This window comes from Schistocerca americana, chromosome 11 (genome assembly GCF_021461395.2).
Source record: "Schistocerca americana isolate TAMUIC-IGC-003095 chromosome 11, iqSchAmer2.1, whole genome shotgun sequence".
NCBI classification, from domain to species: Eukaryota; Metazoa; Arthropoda; class Insecta; order Orthoptera; family Acrididae; genus Schistocerca; species Schistocerca americana.
Window position 1 is genome coordinate 34,378,248 of NC_060129.1, and position 24,719 is coordinate 34,402,966.

Consider the following 24,719-nt stretch of genomic DNA (forward strand, 5'->3'; position numbering starts at 1 on the left):
ATAAGAAGGAAACGAATTATGTAATAAAACTGACTGCTGTACCTTTATCTACTGTCTTTACACGGTGTGTTGGAATGCTGTAATGTTAACTTCTATCATATCACCACAGGGCACTAATATAATATGGCCAACATCGAAATGCAACACACTGATGTTGTGATGTTGCAGAATTAATTACTTCAGAAGAAAATCTTTACCTAAAATTCATCCGATAAGGAGGCCTTAGCGACTGGCAGTCTTTGACTTGTTCTTTTTTTTCATTTTTTTTTCTAACAGGATTTGAAGGACAGCGACCTCACATGAATTTATGTTGTCGTCGCTGAATCGATCACCCTAGAGGCAATTTTACTTTCAGTTTACTTCTACATTTATTACCAAACTAAAATGTTTAACAACAAATTGAAGCATAATATTCATAATAAATTATTATTTGGCACAAAACTGCGAGATGCTTTATTACTGAATGGAAAATATATATGTGTGAATAATACAATTTCTAGAAAAATTGTCTATATTTGCTATTTATTGCCCCACAATTTTCTACCAAATTTTAATTTATTTTGTCTACATTTTCATGCAACTGGTTGTCAAAAATTTAACTTTTCATTCAGATTCAGTGTTCGTTAGTTAACCCACCACTAGTAAGCTGGATTGCATGAGGCAGCAACATTCACATAGTGTTACCATAATCTCTGTGCACTGGTCTTGCTTACTGTGCGAGCGGTACTGGACTGTCGTATGCAAATAGTACCTAGCACGTAGCTGCTGACGCATGCAATGTGGCCAGCATACATACATTATGGTAGCACTTACATGGATTGCTTGGTAATGGACCTTGTTCAGAAGCTGGTCGCCATTTCAATAAAAACAAACTTCTGCGCAACTTTGACGGTTTCGTAATGTCATTTGTTAATTAATATTTTAGTCTAATTATATACAAGTGAAATAAGAGCGAAGAAGAGAAAGTTCCAGTTAGCAAGTATCGAAGCACTGACTTTCCAACTGTATACTGGGACACTGCTCACTGAGGCAGTAAAAAATGGTCGAAATATTTTGTACTCAAGAGGAGTCAGAAATGCTCGATGTCTACTTCTCCGAGTGTTTTTGAGAAGTTTGGCATAGTGCTACAGAAAACTTATGTCCTACCTAGGGCTGATATTCAGAGCTTGTAAGTACTGAAGAGCGCCAGGTGGTGCCGTCTGGCATCCAAGATGAGGTTCGTAGTGATCGTCCTCGAATTGCTTCCATGGCGGGCAATAAAGAAAGATTTGAGCAGGTCAATGGACAGGAAACACTTACCACTTAAATGAAATTCGAAAAAAAAACTGCTGTTGGGTGTATTGCCATACCCAAACTTGTTCAAAGGTCGTGTTTTTCCATATTTTGTGCCCATTTGGTGTAGTGTTTAAACATCTGACACCACGAAGTTGAGAGCAGAACAGCTACCGAAAGATAAGAATTCTGGCAGGTTACATAAGCTGGTTCCATCATTACGAGCTTGAAAATGCAAGAATATGAAATGACACCATTTAAAATTGCCACAAAAATGCAGCCACACTTTACTTTTACTTTATCACGTCCGAGCAAGTGTTCAGCCATAGTCTCCTATCCCTGTTATCTGTTCCAAAATTTTCGGCACAGTATTGGACAAAGTCAATAGCTGTATTGTTTCTCACCCATAGATACTCGAGGATTCACTTATAAGAACTGATAGGGCAATGAAATTTCTATGCCATATCCTGCATCACACCACAATCATAGAAAATGTCGTTGTCCGCTAGTAATCCCCACATTAGTACATTTGTCTTACATTTGTCTTAATGGCGCAACATCTATTCCTAGTCCGTTGATGATCCCCCAATTTTTCTACTCCCACGGCACACATGTTGGCCATATCCTGCATCACACCACCATCATAGAAAATGTCGTTGTCATCTTGTAATCCCCGCCTTGGTATTATTGTCTTAACTGGCGCAACGTCTATTCCTAGTCTGTTGAGGCTCCCCCAACTTTTCTGCTCCAGCTGCACACATGTTGGCTCAACTTCTTATGGTGGGTACCGTTCAAGAAGTTCTGTGGCCACATGCTCTTCAAACTCATCCTAGATATTAATTCTGTTGGAACTATGAGGACTGTGTGGCTACAAACAGTAGTAACGTTGCAACTTTAGGCTAATCATGTTCCAAGCATTTGTTATTTTATTTATTCTTGCCATATCTTGTGCCCCTGTGTCTCTATGCAAACTACAGTAGATTAGTAAATGTATGACCTGTTACATGTATGTCACCAAGAGCTTACATCACGTAAAACAGACCAACTTTCCTGTTGAAAATGCATCTAGTCATCCCATGTTGCTGTTGCTAGGATATCCTGCTTACCAGATGTCAAACTTGTACCAAAAACCAAAATCCAGACCAAATTACAGTACTTGACGTCGCTCTGCAGTAGGTTTTAAGCACGTTTTCCCCACAGCTACACCAGCCTAATGGCAGGGTGAAAGAGAATTTGCCCCTCCACATAACAACTTGAAGCATTAATTGTCCTGGCATCTTCAAAACTGAATTTCACAATTGTCAGAATGTTATTCAGATCCAAAGACCGAAATTAACATAAAAAACCTTGTAACCACAGTAATCAAGAAAAATGCTGCTGAATGTCTTTCCAATACAGCGTGCACACTGAGTCCAATATATACTGTGTACCCTCCTATATAAGGTAACCCAGTAGGAATGCTATACATTCAGGAGTATGACAGGAAGGCTAACGTGAATCAAAACCTTCGTATGCACACGTACTCTGTTCTGAATGGTTTCTGAAATAGAACACATTTAATGTACATTTTTGTTTTTCAGCTTGTGGCGCACATGGATGTGTCTCGCCTGTCCAACCTCTTTGACCTTTTATTCTAGCCCATCTTACTCGTATTTCGCCACTTTCACCTTTGCTAAGTACGTCTTTCTGCTGTTAAACTAGCCCTTAAAACGCGCAGCTGTCGATGGTGTGTTGTGGGTGAAGTAGTGCGAGGGACTGAAAGTGTATCAGAGAAAATCATCGGTTAACTGGGTTTTACACATGCTAGATAAAACGCAGCACATGTACCCAAATGAAGAACAGGCATATTTGGTGTGTGATATGGTACCATCAGCTCTATCCGACACGTCGAATCCTTGATTGTAGAGTCTTTAGTAGAGTTTTCAACACCGTATGATTAGCAGGTGTAAGTTCTTGTTTTCCATGTGAACTCGCAGTTCAACAACCTGTGCAGGAACAGCAACACATTGCTGAATTGCTGCAGTGTAATCCTGCTACCAGCCAAGGAGAATTCTGGAGTTATTAGTGTCCGACAAATACATTTAGGGCGGACATTACATGCAGAACACTTGCACCCATTTCACATACAGCGTGTCTACAGTCTTCACAGTGGCGACAGGACCACATAACCTGTATTTTGTATTGGTTAAGTGACAATTGTCATTTGCTCCCATTAATACTGATGAAGCCACGTTTAAATTGGATGGAATCAACACTTCACATAATAATTATAGATGTTGTCAGGAAAATCCACCACAACTGTGGAAACGGTGAGGTAGGATTGGTAACATGTATAAAAGGCCAGTCATTTTAAAAGAGCAAATGACGCGACAGAATTAGTTGCATTTTTTTGGAAAATTAGTTTGTTGGACACTGAGAGTGTCCTTCGCACAGATTTTTAGTGTACTTGCAGGTTGATGGCACCCCTCCACATTTTACCAGTCATATGCGGTAACATCTCAACCGCTCTTACCCTAATCGCTAGATTGATCATCGTAGTACAATTAACTGGACACCAAGATCGCCAGTCCTTACACTATTAATTTTTTGTTCATGGGGTTGGATGAAGTCTCAGGTGCACAAATGGGAGGTGAGGGCACGCGAAGATCTGCTTGGTCGCAGCATGGATGCCCCTGCACTCACTGGGGTGCCAAATGCAATGTGTCAGCTTGGAAAAAAAACTGCCTAGCTCTGCTCCTGTCAAAGAGAGAATGATGAACAAGGTTCAAGACAGAGAAAAGTCTCATTTCTGACCATGAACGAAATTCGAACTTAGAACAAAAAGAACTGAGAATTATATTATTTGCTAATGTATATAAATATTTCTTCTGTAACAGTACAAGGCAAACATGAGTGACTTATTCTTCGCACTGGTCTGACCTGCAAGTTACAGTGCACCTGTCGAGCGCAGTACTACGATCTTTGTATCACACTCTGATGAAACTAAAACTTGTGTGTAATATACACATAAAAATTTCCATTATAACAGTACAGAACAAGCATCGCTTGCTTATCTGCACTACTGTTGTAACTTAGTGGTTAGGTACACTTGGAGATGAAAATAGTCCGAGGTTTGTAAAAAAATAAACTATGTTAATCCCACCTCTTAATTTTCTGTTGGTGGTCACAGATTTGTCTTATTTCGGTCAAACTGTTACAGCAACATACAGGGTCTGATTATGGAGGGCACAGCATCCACAGCGATGCCTGCCTTGTACCAGAACCCACAGAATGCAAGACTTTGCGCTTACATACATTCTGTGTAACACTGCATCTTGCCGAGAGCATTTCGGAATTTTAATTTTGCCTTTTGTTTCCTGCATATTAATACTGTTAAGATGCTGTATATCCTCTTGCGTGTAAGATGGAAACTCTTGCCTATAGAGATTTAAGTTCAACAGTTTGTTAAATGAGTGGTCATTAACCATAGTTATGTTCAGACCACCACATTTAGATACAATGCAACCATCCTTCTAAGCAAGTGAAAAAAGTGAGAGGTTTTCAAATTGCATTTTTCATCTACCCTCAAGTAGAATAAACATCCATTCATTTCTGCGAGTACTCCAATGTATGGTCACATTCCAGTAGTATTTACAGTAAATGCTGGTGGCTTGTGTTCCTTGCAGTTGTATTCAGATTTTTATTTAAACTGATTTGTAGCTCTTGTTTGCACATGTGGAATGGATTGCTCTTTTTTCCAGAAGCAGTCTGTATTCCTTCTTTTTATTCATTGTTTTTGACAAATAGTCTAGTTTGCTTTTTTTATTACATAGATATTATCAGTTTGCCTTTTCATACACATAACGCATTAGTAGTACTGAGAGGAGCAATTTATGTAACAGGGATCGGTTTCAGTATGTTCAATATGTTGTGGCGTAACAAGCTTGTTACGCCACGCTGAGAAGGGAGCCGAAAGAAAGGCACGCGTACACACACGCCGACTGGCGTCAAGTCTGGAACAGGATACGTTATGACTGCTATAAAGAAAATACGTAGCTTTGGAATTTACTTAACTTTTAATCACTCCTTGTGATACATCTCTCTTGACTATACAAATGAGACTCGTAAGATACATGCACTGTTACAATTGGCGCCTTGCTAGGTCGTAGCCATGGACTTAGCAGAAGGCTATTCTAACTGTCTCTCGGCAAATGAGAGGAAGGCTTCGTCCGTATTGTCGCTAGCAATGTCGTCCGTACAACTGGGGCGAGTGCTATATCGTATCTCGAGACCTGCCTTGTGGTGGCGCTAGGTCTGCGATCACACAGTGGCGACACGCTGGTCCGACATGTACTAAATGGACCGCGGCCGATTTAAGCTGCCACCTAGCAAGTGTGGTGTCTGGCTGTGACACCACACAATAAATTGCTTATTTTTCTTAAAACCAGAGAAATACATTAATCTTGAGAACCAATCCCATTCCGACAATACCTATATTTGACAGCATTGTAGAGAATGAGGTCCTGGATTGGCAAAAATATGTTTCTACAGATTTCATATAAGACTAATGTTGTCCTTTTGGTATCTGTGTTAACGATATCCATATAGTTTACAGGTAATAGTATATTCTTTAACCAAGAAATATGCAAACGTTTCTCATAAATGATAACAGAGATGCTTTGTATAATAAAATCAATAAGTTTGTGACATATGAGGGAGTTCATTACAGTTTCATTGGCGTCAGTTGTTTCATGCTCTCTGTAATCGAATATACAATTATATGGGGCGGGGGTAATTCGCTACAACCTCTTTGATGCTACTTGCTGTGGTGTAGCAACCTGTCCCTGTGTCACTGAATGTGTATTAAATTGAGATGTTAAGACTACTGTTCATTATGTTATTTCGTCAAAGTGTCATGTAAGTTTCACTGTGTGACAGCATATGACAGAAGCAAATAGAACAGTGTTTACAAAGATATTTGGTGGATTTTTGTGTAATACTTGTGTATTCGGAAATTATGCAGTTTAAGAGATACACTGCATTAAAGATCTCATCAAAACGAGCCGATTTTAGTATACCTTGTTGCGCTAAAGTGTCAGAAAATGAGACACCGGTGGATAAATGTCCTATTATTTAGTAATTGCTTGTGGAAATCCTGTATGTAAGCTTTTTTAGAGTCAGTTGGTACCACAGTTCCAATAACTAATGTTGCAGCCTTCCTCAAAAGTTCGCTTTTTTACATCATGGAAAATAAAAACAGGTAATCCCAAGATATAAATCATAAGAAAAAGGCTATATTAGCCAGTCAAAAGCACCAGTTATGTTTTCTGGTTTAGAACATGATGCTTTATCTTCCCACTTCTCCCCAAAATAGTGCTTTGTCAGGTAGTGAAAGTTTTTTTTTTTTTTGTGCTGCCAGTCACGTAGCCTCATTTAGTCGTAGGAGGAACTGTCAACTATCACTAATTTGCCTGTTCAGAGTAATATTTTAACTAACATGTCTTGTGTACAATTATAGAACAACAATACAGTCAATTTAGATTTGTAAATATTTAACTTGAGACTCCATTACGCCTTGCACCAAGTGTGGTACAAAGATATACCTTTGCTCATTGCCAATAGTGGGGGTGGGTGCAGAGAACAAGATGCACATTGACTCTTACATTCTAATAATCGCTGCATTACAGGGCTGTGAGAGAATTATTTGGTTTAAATGCTGGTAATAACTGGAATTCGACATGGTGGTCTAATGTCTAAATGTGTGTGTGTGTGTGTGTCTGTGTGTGTGTGTGTGTGTGTGTGTGTGTGTGTGTTTGTGTGTGTCTGTGTGTGTGTGTGTGTGTGTGTGTGTGTGTTTGTATGTGTGTGTGTGTACATGTGTGCTCATGCATTCATGATGTCATATTTGTCCCAGAAACCCCATTGCCTTTCTACTAATACTCCTAAATATTTATGAGTGTCTGTGTGTCCAGCTGCCCTCCTAGTATACAATGAAGAGCCAAAGAAACTGGTATCAGCATATGAATTCAAATACAGAGATATGTAAACAGGCAGAATACCGTACTGCTCTCGGCAACGCCTATACAAGACAAGAAGTGTCTGGAGCAGTCGTTAGATCGGTTACTTTTGCTACAATGGCAGCTTATCAAGACTAAGTGAGTTTGAACATGGTGTTGTAGACAGCACACGAGCAATGGGACACAGCATCACCAAGGTAAACATGAAGTGTGGATTTTCCTGCACAACCATTTCACTAGTGTACTGTGAATATCAGGAATCCAGTAAAACATCAAATATCCGACCTCGCTGTGACAAGAAAAAAGTCCTGCAAGAATGGGACCAACAACGACTGAAGAAAATTGTTCAGTTTAATAGAAGTGCAGCCCTTCCGCAAGTTGCTGCAGATTTCAATGCTGCGCCATCAACAAGTGTCAGTGAGTGAATTATTCAATGAAACATCATTGATATGGGCTTTAGGAGCTGAAGGACCACTCGTGAACCCTTGATGACTGCATGACACAAAGCTTTACACCTCACCTGGGCTGGTCAACACCGACATTGGACTGTTGATGACTGGAAACATCTTGCCTGGTCGGACGACACTCGTTTCCAATTGTATCGAGCAGATGGACATGTACGGGTAGGGAGACAACCTCATGTATCCATGCATTCTGCATGTCAGCTGGGGACTGCTCAAGCTGATGGAGGCTCTGTAATGGCTTCAAATGGCTCTGAGCACTATAGGACTTAAATTCTGAGGTCATCAGTCCCAAAGAACTTAGAACTATTTAAACCTAACTAACCTTAGGAGCTCACACACATCCATGCCTGAGGCAGGATTCGAACATGCGACCATAGCGGTTGCACGGTTCCCGACTGAAGTGCCTAGAACCTCTCGGCCGCACTGGCCGGCATTCTGTAATGGTGTGGGGCATTTGCAGTTGGAGTGATATGACACGCCTCATATGTGTAGATATGACTGTGACGGGTGACACATACATAATCATCCAGTCTGATTACCTGCATTCATTCATGTCCATTGTGCATACTGACGGACTCGGACAATTCCAGCAGGACAATGCGACATCCCACACATCCAGAATTGCTACAGAGTGGCTTCAGGAACGTTCTTCTGGCCACCAATTCTCCAGACATGAACCTTATTGAGCATATCTGGGATGCCTTGCAATTTATGGACAACCCTGTAGAATTCATGGTGTCAACTCCCTCCAGCACTACTTCAGACATTAGTCCATGCCATGTCGTGTTGTGGCACTTCTGCGTGCTCACAGGGGCCCTACACAATATTAGGCAGGTGTATCCGTTTCTTTGGTTCTTCAGTGTATTATGAGTATCTATATTGCCAGTTTAGATCTTACAAGACGTTGAGATCACAGATTTACTTAAAGCTTAGTATGTCTCTAGTAGGCCAGTAAAACAACATAACGTGCAAGTAGTAAGGTGCACTACTCTGGCAATTCAGAGAATTATATTATGGATGTATCTGTGCATAGGTGCTTGCCATTAGAGTTAATGGTGGTCAAGTGGTTAGTGTGTAGCTTCATAAGACAAACGTGTATGAGGTGACATGTGGACTCCCACTGAAACATTTATGTTTGAAGTTCCAGTTTAAGTTCCATGATATTCAAAAAATTTGCAGCTTCACTATTCGTTGTTGCTACATTAGCAATGTCTCACCACTACGCAGGTTAACTGCCAAATGAGACCTGGCTTCGTGTCCACTCCTCGTAGTAACAATGTGCAAAGTAGTTCCAGTTACCTTACTAGATTGAGTGTATATAGGACTTCACAAATCATGACAGGCATACATTTTCAGGAAAACTCAATGCATTTCATTTACTTGTCGATAGTTAAAAATATGTTTCTTCTAATAATTAAATTTAACGAAAAATGGTAAGTAGTAGAAAACATTACATTCACTAAAACTTCATGCAAATACACGTGGCTTTTTAAAAATTATATTACCTCTCAAATGACATATATATTAAATAATATGACCAGTGACGAAAAAATCTAAATTAAAAATTAAGTTTGAGGATGAATCGAACTGTCACCTCACACAGGCTCATCTTATAGAGCTCAAATGCTAACCAGTTTTTTTAAATTTCATTTTGTTTCTTCATGTTCATTGTATTTGTTTGTTACGGACGTCCCATGACACCTGGTGAAGCTCATTGACTCAGTTTTGTTTATTGCAGGGGGCAGCCTACTCTCTGACTGAACACACTGAGTTACCGTGCCAGCACCATGAACCACCACCATGAACTCTACCAGGTGGCACATATATATCAGTTACATAATACAATCTTAAAACTTCTCTTGCAATGTTCTCAGAATTGCCAGAGCAGTGCACATTACTACTTGCACACGATGTTGTTTTAATGGCCTGCTACAGATGCACAAAGCTTGAAGTAAATCTGTGAACCCAGTGTTGTGATCTCCCTTTGTTAGATAAAACGCATTTACTTTTTAAATATTTAGTGTCTTGACAAAACTGTGGTTCTAATGGTAAAGCATGCCCCTGTTCACCACACATCCACTTCACACTGTGAGTTTTAAACAATCATGCACAAATATCACCAGGGTACATACTGATCATTTGTTTCATTCACACCATTCAGATCGTCTGAATACTTTTAGTAAGACCAAGATGGCAGCTCTGGGGCCACATACTTATTGGCTATTTCATTTACACAATTCGGGTCATTTGGATATTTTGAACATATCCAATATGGTTGCATGATGGCTACATGATTTTTGACTTGATTTGGGTCATTGAGGATAACATGTGTTCATGATCAATGTCCATGTCCAATGTACTATTTCTCCAAGAAACCTCATTGCTTTGCCACTAATACTCCTACATATTTAGGAGTGTCTGTGTGTTCCAACTGCCCTTCCAATATATTATGAGTACCTATATTGTCAATCTAGATCTTGAATAAAATGCACATACTTTAAAAACATTTAGTCTCAATGCATTTTGTTTGTAACAAATTGATGTGATAGAGAAGGTCCGTGTTAGTTTCTCAGCAACAGGCTAAACATTTTTATCCTGTGCAGGAAGAACATGATCATATGCATAGGGAGGGAATGCTAAATCTTACTGAGAATTAAAAATTTTTGGGAACATCGTCCTTAAGAAAGCAGCAACTGATAAAATTACGTTAAATTTACTTCAACCTAGACTGTTGTATTGAAATAATTTTAATTACTGGGAATTAGTTGGTATTTTTTGTACAAATCAAATAAAATTGGTTCCAGCTCATTTTCCCAAGGCATATAACTACATTGATTTCTATGTCTACCTTTCTCTTGATCAACTCGAGAACTGACTAAATAACTTGAATAAAATGCTGATTTTTGGAATTGTAGAACAGCTTGGCCAGCAAAATCCTATGGTAATCAGCAGACAGATCCATCAGAGCAACTCTTGTGCTTAATTTATTTTGATATCCTTCCTCAATGCATTCTGTAAGGTGTAAAATCTGGCTTGTGTCGTCCTTTCAAGGTCTGAAACCTGCTTGTTGAGCTATGAGTTTTTATTCTGTGAGTGGTAGCAGTCTTCCTAATATTAGTCTCTCATATAATTTGAATTGATTTATAGTAGAGATTCTTCTGTGTTTTGGTACCAGTTTCCCACTCCAAGTACAAGAGGGTAGCTTGAGACTCTGTCCATTCCTCAGCACTCTTTAACAAAGCTGTTGGCAGCCTTCAACTGTTATTGTACAAGACTTTTGTTAAAAATTTAATCAGTGTGGGAGGGAGGGCAACCCAAAATCGGATCCCAAACATTTTGACTATTAATCAAAGAAGTTATTCCTAGTGCTACTCCACAGTGGATGGCACTGGGAGATATTGGAAGAAGGCCACATGCAATGTAGTCCATCCATAAAGACAGTTATTCAAACCTTAGTTTGATCAATGCTTTAGCGTTGCTTCTCATTCTAGAACCTGTCCCAGACAAGATAGTTAGAGGCAATGGAAAAGATACAAAGAAGAGCAGTGAATTTTGTCACAGATTTGTTTAGGAAGTAGGAAGACATCACAAAGATGCTCATCCAGTACCAGTGGGATTTGTGCAAGATTACCACGACCGTATGTTCCTATAAGGGTCAACCAATATGTCCCCTCATCCTATGCATAACTGGCAGTAAAACCATGAAAAAAAAATTGCAAGACTGCAACTCATATGAAGTCTTGCCAACTGTTCCTCCCATGCACCATTCAGGAATGGAACTGGGAAGGAGGGCAAAACAATGTAGATGGCTAAGAATCTGGAAAAAATTGCTATATTACAAGTATTTTTAACACAGCTTTAATGTTTCAACCATCTTCAGGGTCGTCGGTATGACAAGGATGGTAACGTGGTGGACTGGTGGGACCCTGTGACTCGTGACAAGTTTCTTAAGAAGGCACGCTGCATCATCTCACAGTACAGGAATCTCACTGATAAGCAGACAGGCATGCACGTGAGTAAACCTGCTGGTCTGGCCTAGCGCCTCCTTCTCTGAAAATATTGCTTATCCTCCTGTTTAAAGAAAAAAGTAGCCATACTGGTCCCATTCTTGAACACAATAAGCCTTGGTTTCTCCTGTTTCAGTAATCACAATCTGGATGAAGATTCACATCATACAGCTAATTTGACTAATCACATTCTGAAGGTGCACATCTAACCTGACACAGCTTTAGACCCAATTTTCTGACTACTATTCTGATGCAATGCACCTCCCATACTGAGTTCTCCCATTTCACTAATTATTTCAGTGACGATGGATTTCATACACTATGGAAGACTGGTCAAAAAAATTTTCAGATGTGTGTGAATTTCTAAAGGACCAAACTACTGAGGTCATTGGCCGCTAGACTTACACTTTACCTTAGCTAACTTATTTTCAGAACAACACATACACACACACACACAGACACACACCAGTGCCCGAGAGAGGACTCAAACCTTCAGTGGGGGGGGGGGGTGTCACAATCCGTGACATGGCGCCTCGAACCACGCGGCCACTCCGTGCTGCAGTCAACTGGCCTGGCTCATTTGATTCATTGCCATTCTGATGAAGAGACGCCTTATCTGACCTACCTGACCAGTCAACATGCAGATGCAGATGCGTATGATTTGAAATAGTTGACTGCCCCATTTTACTAGTAAGTACTCCAATTCAGGTGCACGATACCTAATACTTTTGAGTGGTACCACTTTACTTATCGCTGTGCCAGTCAGGATGCATCTTATCTGACTGCCCCACTCGACTAATCATTTCAATGAAAGTGGATGTCACAAGATAATTTTTTATGATTCATTTGAATACTAAACATACTTGTGAAGATTCATTTTATCTGGGACATTTGAGTTTTCTCATTTGGCTGATCGCCATTCTGATGAGTGTACTTCACATCTCAGGCATTTTACTTTACGAATCCCACATAATTTGGCCGTTATAAATTCTGTAATTCTGTACAATTTAGCTCAGTAAAAACGTGTTCTTCAATACATATGCTATTGGATACAACGGAGCATGCACTCTGCTTCATTTCACTCTATTTTCGCAATCATGTACATAGGTAACCAGCAGAAGACTACAAGCAGAAGCAAATGATGGTGGTGAGTGACGATGATTGATAGCGGTGTGTCATGTTGCAGCTGAATGGGCTCATCACACAGGGGGAGAACATCGCAGACAATGGCGGAATCAAGGAGGCGTACCGCGCCTACCTCGCCCTGGAGCGCCGCGCCGGCCAGCCAGAACTGAGGCTGCCCGCGCTGTCCAGCCTCTCTCCACGGCAGATGTTCTGGGTGTCCGTCGCACAGGCCTGGTGCTCCAAGTCAGTAGAGGGGTCCCATCCCTGAGAGTAACTCAGTGCATTCTATTTCTGTGTTAGTGCAACAGTACTGGCAATTCATAGCAATTGAAAATGGAGTCACTGCAAATGGCTGAAGTGGCTTCGCTAGGTAGTAAAGAAGGAACAAATTATCTTGGACGGGGCGTAATCAACAGATGTAGAAGCAACTTGGGGAATGCTCAAGGAAATTATCTTGGAATCCTTGCTGTTTATGTTGTCTATTAATGACATGTCAGACATTATTTGTAGTAACCTCACACTTTCCACAGGTAACACCTTTAGCTGTAGTACTGTCTAGAAACTGCATAAATATTCGTCAGGTCTTGATAAAATATCAAAGCAATGCAAAGATTTACCACATGCATCAAACGGTTAGAAAACAATCTCATAAATCAAGAGTTCATAGTATCCTATGACTAAAGTAACAGTAAGTCACAATAGTAATAAGTAAAGAAGCAATTTTAACTGATGAATCTAGGAATATACTACTACCTCCTACATATTGCTAGTATAAGGACACAAAAGACAAGATAAAATTATTTACAATATGCATAGAGGAGTTTAAGCAGTCATTTTACCAATACTCCATACATCAATGGAATGGGGTGAAACTATAATACATGGTCCAATAAGTGTATACCCACTGCCACGCACTTCATAATAGTTTGAAGAGTGTGGATGTTTCTTCATAACGTCTTTCAGGATTTCAGAAGACAACTGCTTCAAAACTGCAGGGCATACAGAAAACAGAGACACATCAATGGATAGAGCATCTCTCCAGTTTTTTAAATTCACACTGCGGGTTCTTAGTATGGCGACAATTGACGTCATGGTGAACATCATTACATGCCTGAAATTCACTGAACTCACTGACACAAACTGCCTACAATGGCACAACAGTAGCCTGCTTCGAAAATTTGTTCAGTGGGTTTCCTATCCGCACGTGTGAACTAATTCAGTGCAGCAATATTGAGCAGACTCCTTATCTACATCTTGTGACAAGCTTCCCTCCAAAGTGCAACTCCTCCATAACGATGCTTCAAGAGATGCTCTGTCGATTAATGTTGGTCATTTTTCTGTACATCTTGCAGATTTTCCACTGTCATGTTGTGAAGCCCTTGAGGTGCTTACAAATAACCAAATGTAGCAAGGAGGAAATGATCGAAAATAGTAAGCAGGGTCATGAGGATGTAGGCCACAGTAGTTATGTAGAGGTGAAGAAGTTTGCACTGGATAGACTGAGATAGAGAGCTGCATCAAACCAGTTTTCAATTTAAAGAGCAAAAAAACACATATATGGTAGTGTGGTTTATACACTCCTGGAAATGGAAAAAAGAACACATTGACACCGGTGTGTCAGACCCACCATACTTGCTCCGGACACTGCGAGAGGGCTGTACAAGCAATGATCACACGCACGGCACAGCAGACACACCAGGAACCTCGGTGTTGGCCGTCGAATGGCGCTAGCTGCGCAGCATTTGTGCACCGCCGCCGTCAGTGTCAGCCAGTTTGCCGTGGCATACGGAGCTCCATCGCAGTCTTTAACACTGGTAGCATGCCGCGACAGCGTGGACGTGAACCGTATGTGCAGTTGACTGACTTTGAGCGAGGGCGTATAGTGGGCATGCGGGAGGCCGGGTGGACGTACCGCCGAATTGCTCAACACGTGGGGCGTGAGGTCTCCACAGTACATCGATGTTGTCGCCAGTGGTCGGCGGAAGGTGCACGTGCCCGTCGACCTGGGACCGGACCGCAGCGAAGCACGGATGCACGCCAAGACCGTAGGATCCTACGCAGTGCCGTAGGGGACCGCACAGCTACTTCCCAGCAAATTAGGGACACTGTTGCTCCTGGGGTATCGGCGAGGACCATTCGCAACCGTCTCCATGAAGCTGGGCTACGGTCCCGCACACCGTTAGGCCGTCTTCCGCTCACGCCCCAACATCGTGCAGCCCGCCTCCAGTGGTGTCGCGACAGGCGTGAATGGAGGGACGAATGGAGACGTGTCGTCTTCAGCGATGAGAGTCGCTTCTGCCTTGGTGCCAATGTGGTCGTATGCGTGTTTGGCGCCGTGCAGGTGAGCGCCACAATCAGGACTGCATACGACCGAGGCACACAGGGCCAACACCCGGCATCATGGTGTGGGGAGCGATCTCCTACACTGGCCGTACACCACTGGTGATCGTCGAGGGGACACTGAATAGTGCACGGTACATCCAAACCGTCATCGAACCCATCGTTCTACCATTCCTTGACCGGAAAGGGAACTTGCCGTTCCAACAGGACAATGCACGTCCGCATGTATCCCGTGCCACCCAACGTGCTCTAGAAGGTGTAAGTCAACTACCCTGGCCAGCAAGATCTCCGGATCTGTCCCCCATTGAGCATGTTTGGGACTGGATGAAGCGTCGTCTCACGCGGTCTGCACGTCCAGCACGAACGCTGGTCCAACTGAGGCGCCAAGTGAAAATGGCATGGCAAGCCGTTCCACAGGACTACATCCAGCATCTCTACGATCGTCTCCATGGGAGAATAGCAGCCTGCATTGCTGCGAAAGGTGGATATACACTGTACTAGTGCCGACATTGTGCATGCTCTGTTGCCTGTGTCTATGTGCCTGTGGTTCTGTCAGTGTGATCATGTGATGTATCTGACCCCATGAATGTGTCAATAAAGTTTCCCCTTCCTGGGACAATGAATTCACGGTGTTCTTATTTCAATTTCCAGGAGTGTATGTTTCTACAGTATGTATGTATGTTGTACTTCATATGTATGAGTATGTCCATTTTCACAGTGTGAGTGCATCTGTGCACTGTGTGTTTGTCTATGTGTATGAATATGTGTATATATGCATGTATTCATGTACGTTTAGCAGTGTATATGTGTGTTTGTGCACATGTATTTTTTACAGTCGGTCTGTAGGTATTAATGAATGTGTGTTGCATGTACACTATGTGGTCAAGAGTATCCACACACCTGGCTGAAAATGACTTACAGGTTTGTGGCGCCTTCCATTCGTAATGCTGGTTCAATATGGTGATGACCCACCCTTAGGCTTGATGACAGCTTCCACTCTCGCAGGCATACGTTCAATCAGGCACTGGAAGGTTTCTTGGGGAATGGCAGCCCAATATTTACAGAGTGCTGCACTTCGCTGAGGCCTGGCACGAACTCGGCGTTCCAAAACATCCAAAAGGTGTTCTATAGGATTCACGTCAGGACTCTGTGCAGTCCAGTCCATTACAGAGATGTTGTTGTCATGTAACCAATCCACCACAGGCCATGCATTATGAACAGGTGCCCGATCCTGATGAATGATGCAGTCGCCATCCCCGAATTGCTGTTCAACAGTGGGAAGGTGCTTAAAACATCAATGTAGGCCTGTGCTGTGATAGTGCCACAACAAGGGGTGCAAGCCTCCTTCATGAAAAACACGACCACACCACAACACCACCGCCTCCGAAGTTTACTCTTGGCACTACACACGCTGGCAGATGATGTTCATCGGGCACTCGCCATATCCAAACACTACCAACGGATCACCACATTGTATACCGTGATTCGTCACTCCACAACGTTTCTCCACTGTTGAATCATCCAATGTTTACGCTCCTTACACCAAGTGAGGCTTCGTTTGGCATTTACCGGCGTGATGTGTGGCTTATGAGCTGCCGCTCAACCACGACATCCAACTTTTCTCATCTCCAGCCTAACCGTTATAGTACTTGCAGTGGATCCTGATGCAGTCTGGTATTCCTGTGTGACAACCCTCTTCTACTGTCTGCGGTCTCTGTCAGTCCACAGACTAGGTCGGCCTGTACACTTTTGTGCTGTATGTGTTCCTTCACGTTTCCAAATCACTATTACATCGGAAACAGTGGACCTAGGGATGTTTAGGAGTGTGGGCACCAGTGACACCCAATCATCTGACCACGTTCGAATTTCATGAGTTCTGCAGTGCGCCCCATTCTACTCTCTCACAATGTCTAATGACTACTGAGGTCGCTGATATGGAATACCTGGCAGTAGGTCGCAGCACAATGCACCTAATATGAAAAACGTATGTTTCTGAGGGTGTCTGTATACTTTTGATCACATTGTGTATGTGTTTCACATGTGTAGCATGTGCAAGCTTGTGGACAAGTTAATTATTTGTGTTGTTATGATGATCCGCCTATTTGTAATATTATTTATATATGAATAAAATTAATTCTGTGATGATCTTTATAATAAAAGTGAGAGATAAAATCCTGTTACTTAAAAACTGCTATCATACCTTTTTCTAAAATTTTACTGCCAGTATTTATATTCTCTCAGTTCTCTCAATTGAAGAGTGTTAGTTTTTAGTCCTCATTTGAGCAAGTAAGCACCAAGAAATAAAAACGGCTGTTTCTGCTCCATTTCATTCACAGGTACCGTGTTGAGCAGATGCGCCAGAGCATCTTGACTGACGTTCACCCACCGAGCCGCTTTCGCATACTGGGCCCATTCAGCAACCAGCCCGAATTTGCCAAGGACTTCGAGTGTCCACTTGGCTGCCACATGAACCCGAAACAGAAGTGCCAGGTGTGGTAAAGCGTCAAGAGCCTGATAGCCACACCGAAATGTCAGGAGTCTATCACCAGCTGCCAAGTTCCTGATGTCACCCACTGTCCATCGCACACATCCGACTCCCAAATGCACAGATATCCCGACTCAGTGATTCTGCAGAACAAAAGGGAATTTAATGCTGTCAACGATCGACCAATACTTCAGATACGAAGCTTTGTTTGTGTGTAATCCTCACTACACGGGCTCCGACGTGTTCACTATTGGACTGGATTCTCAAAACAGGCTATCAGATGTATCCACAGAGGACTGGAAACGGACTGTCCAGTTGCTATGGTTTTAGCACATGCTTAATGGGGATTGCCAATTGTGTGTGTGTGTGTGTGTGTGTGTGTGTGTTTGTGTGTGTTATCATTGTACAACCAGCTTCTTGAGGAGGATAAATAAATCTGTCTGCACATGCAGTTACCTTTATCCTAAATGTTAATAAAGTATTTCAGATACTATTTTCTTTTTGGCAAGTCCTGGAAATTTATTCTGTTCGAGTAATACCACACAGAGAAAAACGACACCGACAACAACTCGTAAGTTGTGGAAGAAAAAGAAAAAATTAAATGGACAAAAAGTAGTATAGGGATGATTCCAGTCATTTAAACCACAGACATAAATAGTTTATGCACTGAAAATATATGTTGCATTATTGGTGACAAGTGAAATTTACTGCAATACTAATCTGCAAAGAACGAGATGAGGCAAGATCTAATGAGATAGATTTACACAAGGTAGAGTGACATTTCAAGGAAATGTAAACAACGCCCTTGTATTTTTTTCTGTCTGCCATTATCAGCACTAAATAAGCAACGTGAAAAAAAATCAGTGGCCATCATTAAATAATCGTCAAGAAAGTGATTGGCAATCTAGAAACTGTTAGTTCCAGTAATCAGAACAGTTTACTATGAAGGGATATGGACTACAGATCTTTCTAACTGGAGACTAATTGTTCATACTATGTGAGAAAAGCCAAGATGACTGTCATTAAACTAATGCAGTACACTAAATGATAGTGGGAGCTGTCAACATTGAGATAACTTTTATGTATTTGATATTGTCATTGAGGACAGTGCTCCAAAAGTGTCCAAAGGTTTCAAGAATCAACAAGTAACTTCCTAATTTTTTAATGCTGCTATGGGATCTTATTTAATTGTATGGCAGTAATGACACACTGCATTCACAAACAGTGGCCATAGCAGATGAAGTAAAGCAAATCAGTAACAATATTTAATAACTGAAAGCTGCAATACTCTTACATCTCGTGAGACGATATTAATGGAGAGAGAGAGAAGAAGAGAGGGGGAGAGAGATAATGCTTCAGCGCTCTGAGTTGTATGATAGACGATTTTACCTGCCTGTGGAAATCAGAAAGAATCACCATAAGCTAAAACAGCATGGCGCAATAGCATTACAATAGACGTATCATACAGGCCTAAATAGATCACATTTAAGCAGAAACGTAATACACTTTATTCATGTATGACCAATTCCGTCTGCAGAAGTTTAACGCTGTCTCGTTAAATTCTCTTGGCGTTCAAAATGTATCACCCTTCTGCAGAAGCTAGAACTTTCAATGATTTTCAGCATCCTCGTGGTCGGGAGAAGAAGATGAAGAAATTATGCAAATGTCCAAAATCTTGAGTTTCTACTTGAAAGTGACTTTACTTGCGTACTGGCAGTACATGATACAATAAAGTCCGATTACAGAAATAGAGATATATTTGGCATCATTTTGTTACTACTGGCATCTACAACTGTGTGTATCCTCTAGACATCACTGTGAATTGCATGCCTAGTTAAACCAGTACTATCCATTCCCCATCCTGATATTTCTCTATAACAAGTGAGGGGAAACAGTCTCATGGTACATGTGAATTTTCACCCTAATCTCTCTTCCCTCTTGCCTATGAAGACACTATAAGTTCCAAACCTGAACATATTCTTGTTAACTGAAAGAGAGGAAAACTGAAAAAACTATTAGATCACTTTATACTGAATTAGAAAGCTATATAAAACAAATTCAGGGTCAAACACTGTTTCAAACACATGTGGCGTACCTGCTATAAAATACATTTTTATTTTTCATAAATAATAGCGGATGTTTATTGGACATGGTGACTTGGAAAGTACAAGAGGACATGCTTAGTTTTGGAAACAACTAACATGGACATAAATACGTTTTGAAGTGGATAAAACATATAGGTTCAGGAAATCATGAAATGTTCTCAAGAACTCTAAGGGATAATCCAATTTTTAAAATAATTATAAATTAGTTAAATGAAGAAAGTAATTACCATATGCAATATACATACTTTTTAATCATTTCCATATTACTGCAACAAAAAAAGCAGAAACAGCTTCTCTGAATACAGCTTAGATATGGTCAAGATCAGCTACCCTTGCTGCACAGTTTGCATTAATAAAGTATATATTTAAAAATATGTTGTGAATGAAAATTATAATTTCTAACAACTGGACTGAAAAATCTTCTTGTACAAAATTCAGAGGTTTTTCACCTATCCATGTGAAATACTTTCGGCTATTCATGGTGCACCCACTTAAGGTACATTCATTCTTATTGTAAATTAATTCTTTGTAATATAGCCTGGAATAAAGAAGCACCTCTCTCTTTAACAAAATTTCAAAAACATTTAAGACTTTATTGTTACCCAGGCAGTATAGTTCACGTTATTCATATATCATCCACTGAACACAACATGTTCTATTGCTGAAATAGCTGAAAAATAACAAATTATGGAGTACAAAACATTGCTTCATCGGATTGAGAGGCATCTTTGTCATTTGCTGGTTCATCGTTATCTTCTTCTGTACTTCTGCCTGTTCTGATTGTCTTAAGTTAAACTTGCAAAACCCCAGCAGTTCTTTGTAAACTTAAGTTTTAATGCAAAATCCTCTCCCGTTTGGTCTCCTTGAATGTGTTCTTGTAACTCAGAAAATTATGAACATTCATCAGCAGCCTTTGTGCCTTTAAATTTAGGTATATTACTGCTAAAACTCTTATAAAAGGGAGTGTTTTTCACTTTTATTTCAGGATTTTGTGCTGTATTACATAACCTCCAGAACTTTTTGAACACTAGTATGCTGGACAGCTACTAGCACTCTGAAAGTTGACATCAGTAATGTGATTCAGTAGGATTGAGAGACTGAATCCGTCTCTTTCATGCACAGGTAGAACACATATAATCTCTTTTTCTTGCTCATGGTTGTAACCCACCCCTTAGCTGTTGTTTACCAAGCCACTGAACCCTAAATTTCACAATTCCAAATCGGAAACAAATGTATATTGACACACCTGGAGTAATTCTGTATTTCCAGAAGTAAGTTTATGTATATAATAGTTCAGTGTGACATTTTGCATTTGTTTCTAGCACTCATTCTTGGTCTTTTACACTTCTGACATTCTTGTGTCCTGTTATGATGAATGAATTAATCTTGGCATATTTTATTGTGAGGCTCATTAAATGACTGGTGAAGCCTCCTGACATCTTGTACTCTGACATCATTGCATTTAAAATGCTGCTAGCTCAGAATTTGGGTCATTGTCTTGCATCGGTCATAATTTTTTTCTCACCTAGCTTGTTGTTTATTTTATACTTCTGCCACTCACTTGGACATACAACAACACAATTTATTATTGTATTAGCTGAAGCAGTAATGAAGGAGTAGGTATGGGCTCACAATTATAAATCAACAATGGAATGGTATGAAACAATGTTAATGTGATTGGCATACTTCATTCATGGGTTAATATTACATCCTTGCACAGTAGCATGATACCTACAACAATAAATGTTTCGTATATGCACAACATTTCTGATGACTGTGATTCGCTCTATCACATGACATCTCCACAAACCTATAGGACACACACTGTCAGCATCATATCCTCTCATCTGGCAAAACTGCCGCCTGAGTTATTCACTGTAGACGTGCTTCCAGATGGGTAAGGAAAACATCTTTTATAATAAGCACATTATTCATTCTTGTGGAATAACATTAAAGCACATGTGTAGACTTTGTTACTAGTAAAATCATCAACAACAAAAAATATCAGAGTGCTGTGCTGGCTACTAAAGCTTGAAAGCAGCTTTGTAGTAAACTGGTATGTCGTGTTATCTCTAAGTACCACAATAATACAAGCCCTGCATGACTGTATGTGTCAGCACCACATCTGACGAATGCTTATAAATTAACATAAAGATACTGTACAGTTACAGGATGTCATACAGGCCATCAGCTCTGTAATTAGTGCATTTCACAAGGTGCTGCATCCCATTGAAGTGTAATGAAGAAGTCACATCGCTGCAGCATGAATTACTGCTCAGCAGTATTTGTGCTACCACAGCCTGCTCATATCTTTTCACTATAAAAAAAAAGGATACACACAGCAGCATCACTCAATGAATGTGAAGCCTAATTCAACATGCAGACAATTTTCGGATGTGTATTGATTTCTGTATTTAATAACAATCTGCACCCATCTACAGGCAATATGGACATACCCAAATCACTGAATACAGAGGCTTCTGGGCAATCGTATTATCATTGACCCCATTTGCAAGTGAAACAGGAAACTGAGTCACTATAAATAAGGACATTATTATACAGGGTGATTCAAAAAGAATACCACAACTTTAGGAATTTAAAACTCTGCAACGACAAAAGGCAGAGCTAAGCAGTATCTGTCGGCGAATTAAGGGAGCTATAAAGTTTCATTTAGTTGTACATTTGTTCGCTTGAGGCGCTGTTGACTAGGCGTCAGCGTCAGTTGATGCTAAGATGGCGACCGCTCAACAGAAAGCTTTTTGTGTTATTGAGTACGGCAGAAGTAAATCGACGACAGTTGTTCAGCGTGCATTTCGAACGAAGTATGGTGTTAAACCTCCTGATAGGTGGTGTATTAAACGTTGGTATAAACAGTTTACAGAGAATGGGTGTTTGTGCAAAGGGAAAAGTTCTGGACGGCCGAGAACGAGTGATGAAAATGTAGCACGCATCCAGCAAGCATTTGTTCACAGCCCAGGAAAATCGACTCGCAGAGCTAGAAGAGAGCTGCAAATTCCACAATCAACTGTATGGAGAGTCCTACGAAAAAGGTTAGTTATGAAACCTTATCGTCTGAAATTGGTTCAAGCACTGTCTGCAGCTGATAAGATTAAAAGAATCGATTTCTGTGATTTTATCCTTGCTCAAATGGAAACAGATGAATCTTTCGGTTCAAAGATTGTGTTTAGTGATGAAGCAACTTTCCACACAAACGGGAAAGTCAACCATCACAATGTCTGTATATGGGGCACTGAGAATCCGCGGGAAACAACTCAGTATGAACGTGACTCGCCTAAGGTGAACGTTTTCTGTGCCATTTCAGCCAATAAAGTTCTTGGTCCCTTTTTCTTCGAAGGTGCTACTGTAACTGGACTACAGTATCTGGAGATGTTAGAGAATTGGCTGTTCCCTCAGCTCGAACAAGAAGCACAACAATTCATATTTCAGCAGGATGGAGCGCCACCACATTGGCACTTATCTGTCCGTAACTACCTGAACGTCAACTACCCGAGGCGATGGATCAGTCGCCAGGCAGCCCGTGACAGAGCACTTCATCACTGGCCTCCAAGAAGCCCTGATCTTACCCCCTGCGATTTTTTCTTATGGGGGTATGTTAAGGGTATGGTATTTCGGCCACCTCTCCCAGCCACCATTGATGATTTGAAACGAGAAATGACAGCAGCTATCCAAAATGTTACACCTGATATGCTACAAAGAGTGTGGAACGAGTTGGAGTATCGGGTTGATATTGCTCGAGTGTCTGGAGGGGGCCATATTGAACATCTCTGAACTTGTTTTTGAGTGAAAAAAACCTTTTTAAATACTCTTTGTAATGATGTATAACAGAAGGTTATATTATGTTTCTTTCATTAAATACACATTTTTAAAGTTGTGGTATTCTTTTTGAATCACCCTGTATTTTCTGTAAACACTCACTTTGACCATTGCTAGACATCCGAACAAGTAGTCTATGGGTAAATGTATGTTCTCTTACCGTTGGTACTGGTTTGGTGTTTTCACCATCAAGACAGAGTATCAACAAACTGTATTTCTCCCAAACGTTAACCCAACATAATACTAACCACCGAAGCCAAAACTTTACACAAAGTACTCACAGTGGGCATACATCTGCAAGTTGTCCAGTAATGTTGTCAGCATTTATCATAGTTGATGGCATCAGGGAATCTCAGTCAAATAGTATTTATGACTGGGAATGCATCTGTAGTGAATACTGAAGTTACTCTCCCATTAAGGGGAGCTGAGAGGAATTCCCTCACTTTCATCATTTTGGGCAAAGGTTTTATGTTCATCATCAGCAAGTAGAGGCCAAGTTGCAGCCATCTGTCCATAGCCCTATATTTCATGATGCATCATATAGCAGTAAATGCTCAGTCGGTATAAGAGCTGATGCTACAAACAAAATCACTTCTTCTAGTACCCTTAGCATGGCCTGTGAAAGGACAAATGAACCTCAAAAACTATCTCTACTGTAGAAAAAGTACCATCTGGCAATACTATAAACAACAATTATAACACAGCACAAAGTATTAGAAGAGCTTAAAGTCTTGCAAGACCTTATAAACATACTGGTGTGTACACTCGTTTTTATGTGATCAGTGAAGGTGTCTTGTGATTATGAGTAAGCATAAAGATGTATTTAATGTATAGGTATTGTCAGAAATCCATGTGCGTTTTTTTAGCTTGTGCATAAGCGTTGGCTTTCGTGGTTAGTATTGTGTTGGGTTAATATTTGGAAGAAGCACAGTTTCTTGGTGTTCTGGCCAGATCGTGAGAATACCGACCTAACACCAGCAATATGAGCACATACATTTATATGCAGACTACTTGTTTACTGTGTATAGCAATACGTCGTAGGTGAGCATGTAGAAAATAACATAACGTCTTCATTTTACAATAATTCAGTG

At 40.7% G+C, this 24,719-nt stretch overlaps 1 protein-coding gene across 1 annotated transcript in view; it reads left to right on the plus strand.

Annotated features, from left to right (window-relative positions):
* LOC124553837 (neprilysin-2-like) overlaps positions 1-18,090 on the plus strand; it is a 271,201-nt gene extending 253,111 nt beyond the window's left edge. The window contains exons 14-15 of the mRNA XM_047127825.1: positions 12,926-13,107; positions 17,541-18,090. Of these exons, the coding sequence (XP_046983781.1) occupies positions 12,926-13,107; positions 17,541-17,703 (345 nt within the window). The 3' untranslated portion in view covers positions 17,704-18,090. The remainder of the gene's footprint in view (positions 1-12,925; positions 13,108-17,540) is intronic.
* Positions 18,091-24,719: the final 6,629 nt, after the last annotated feature.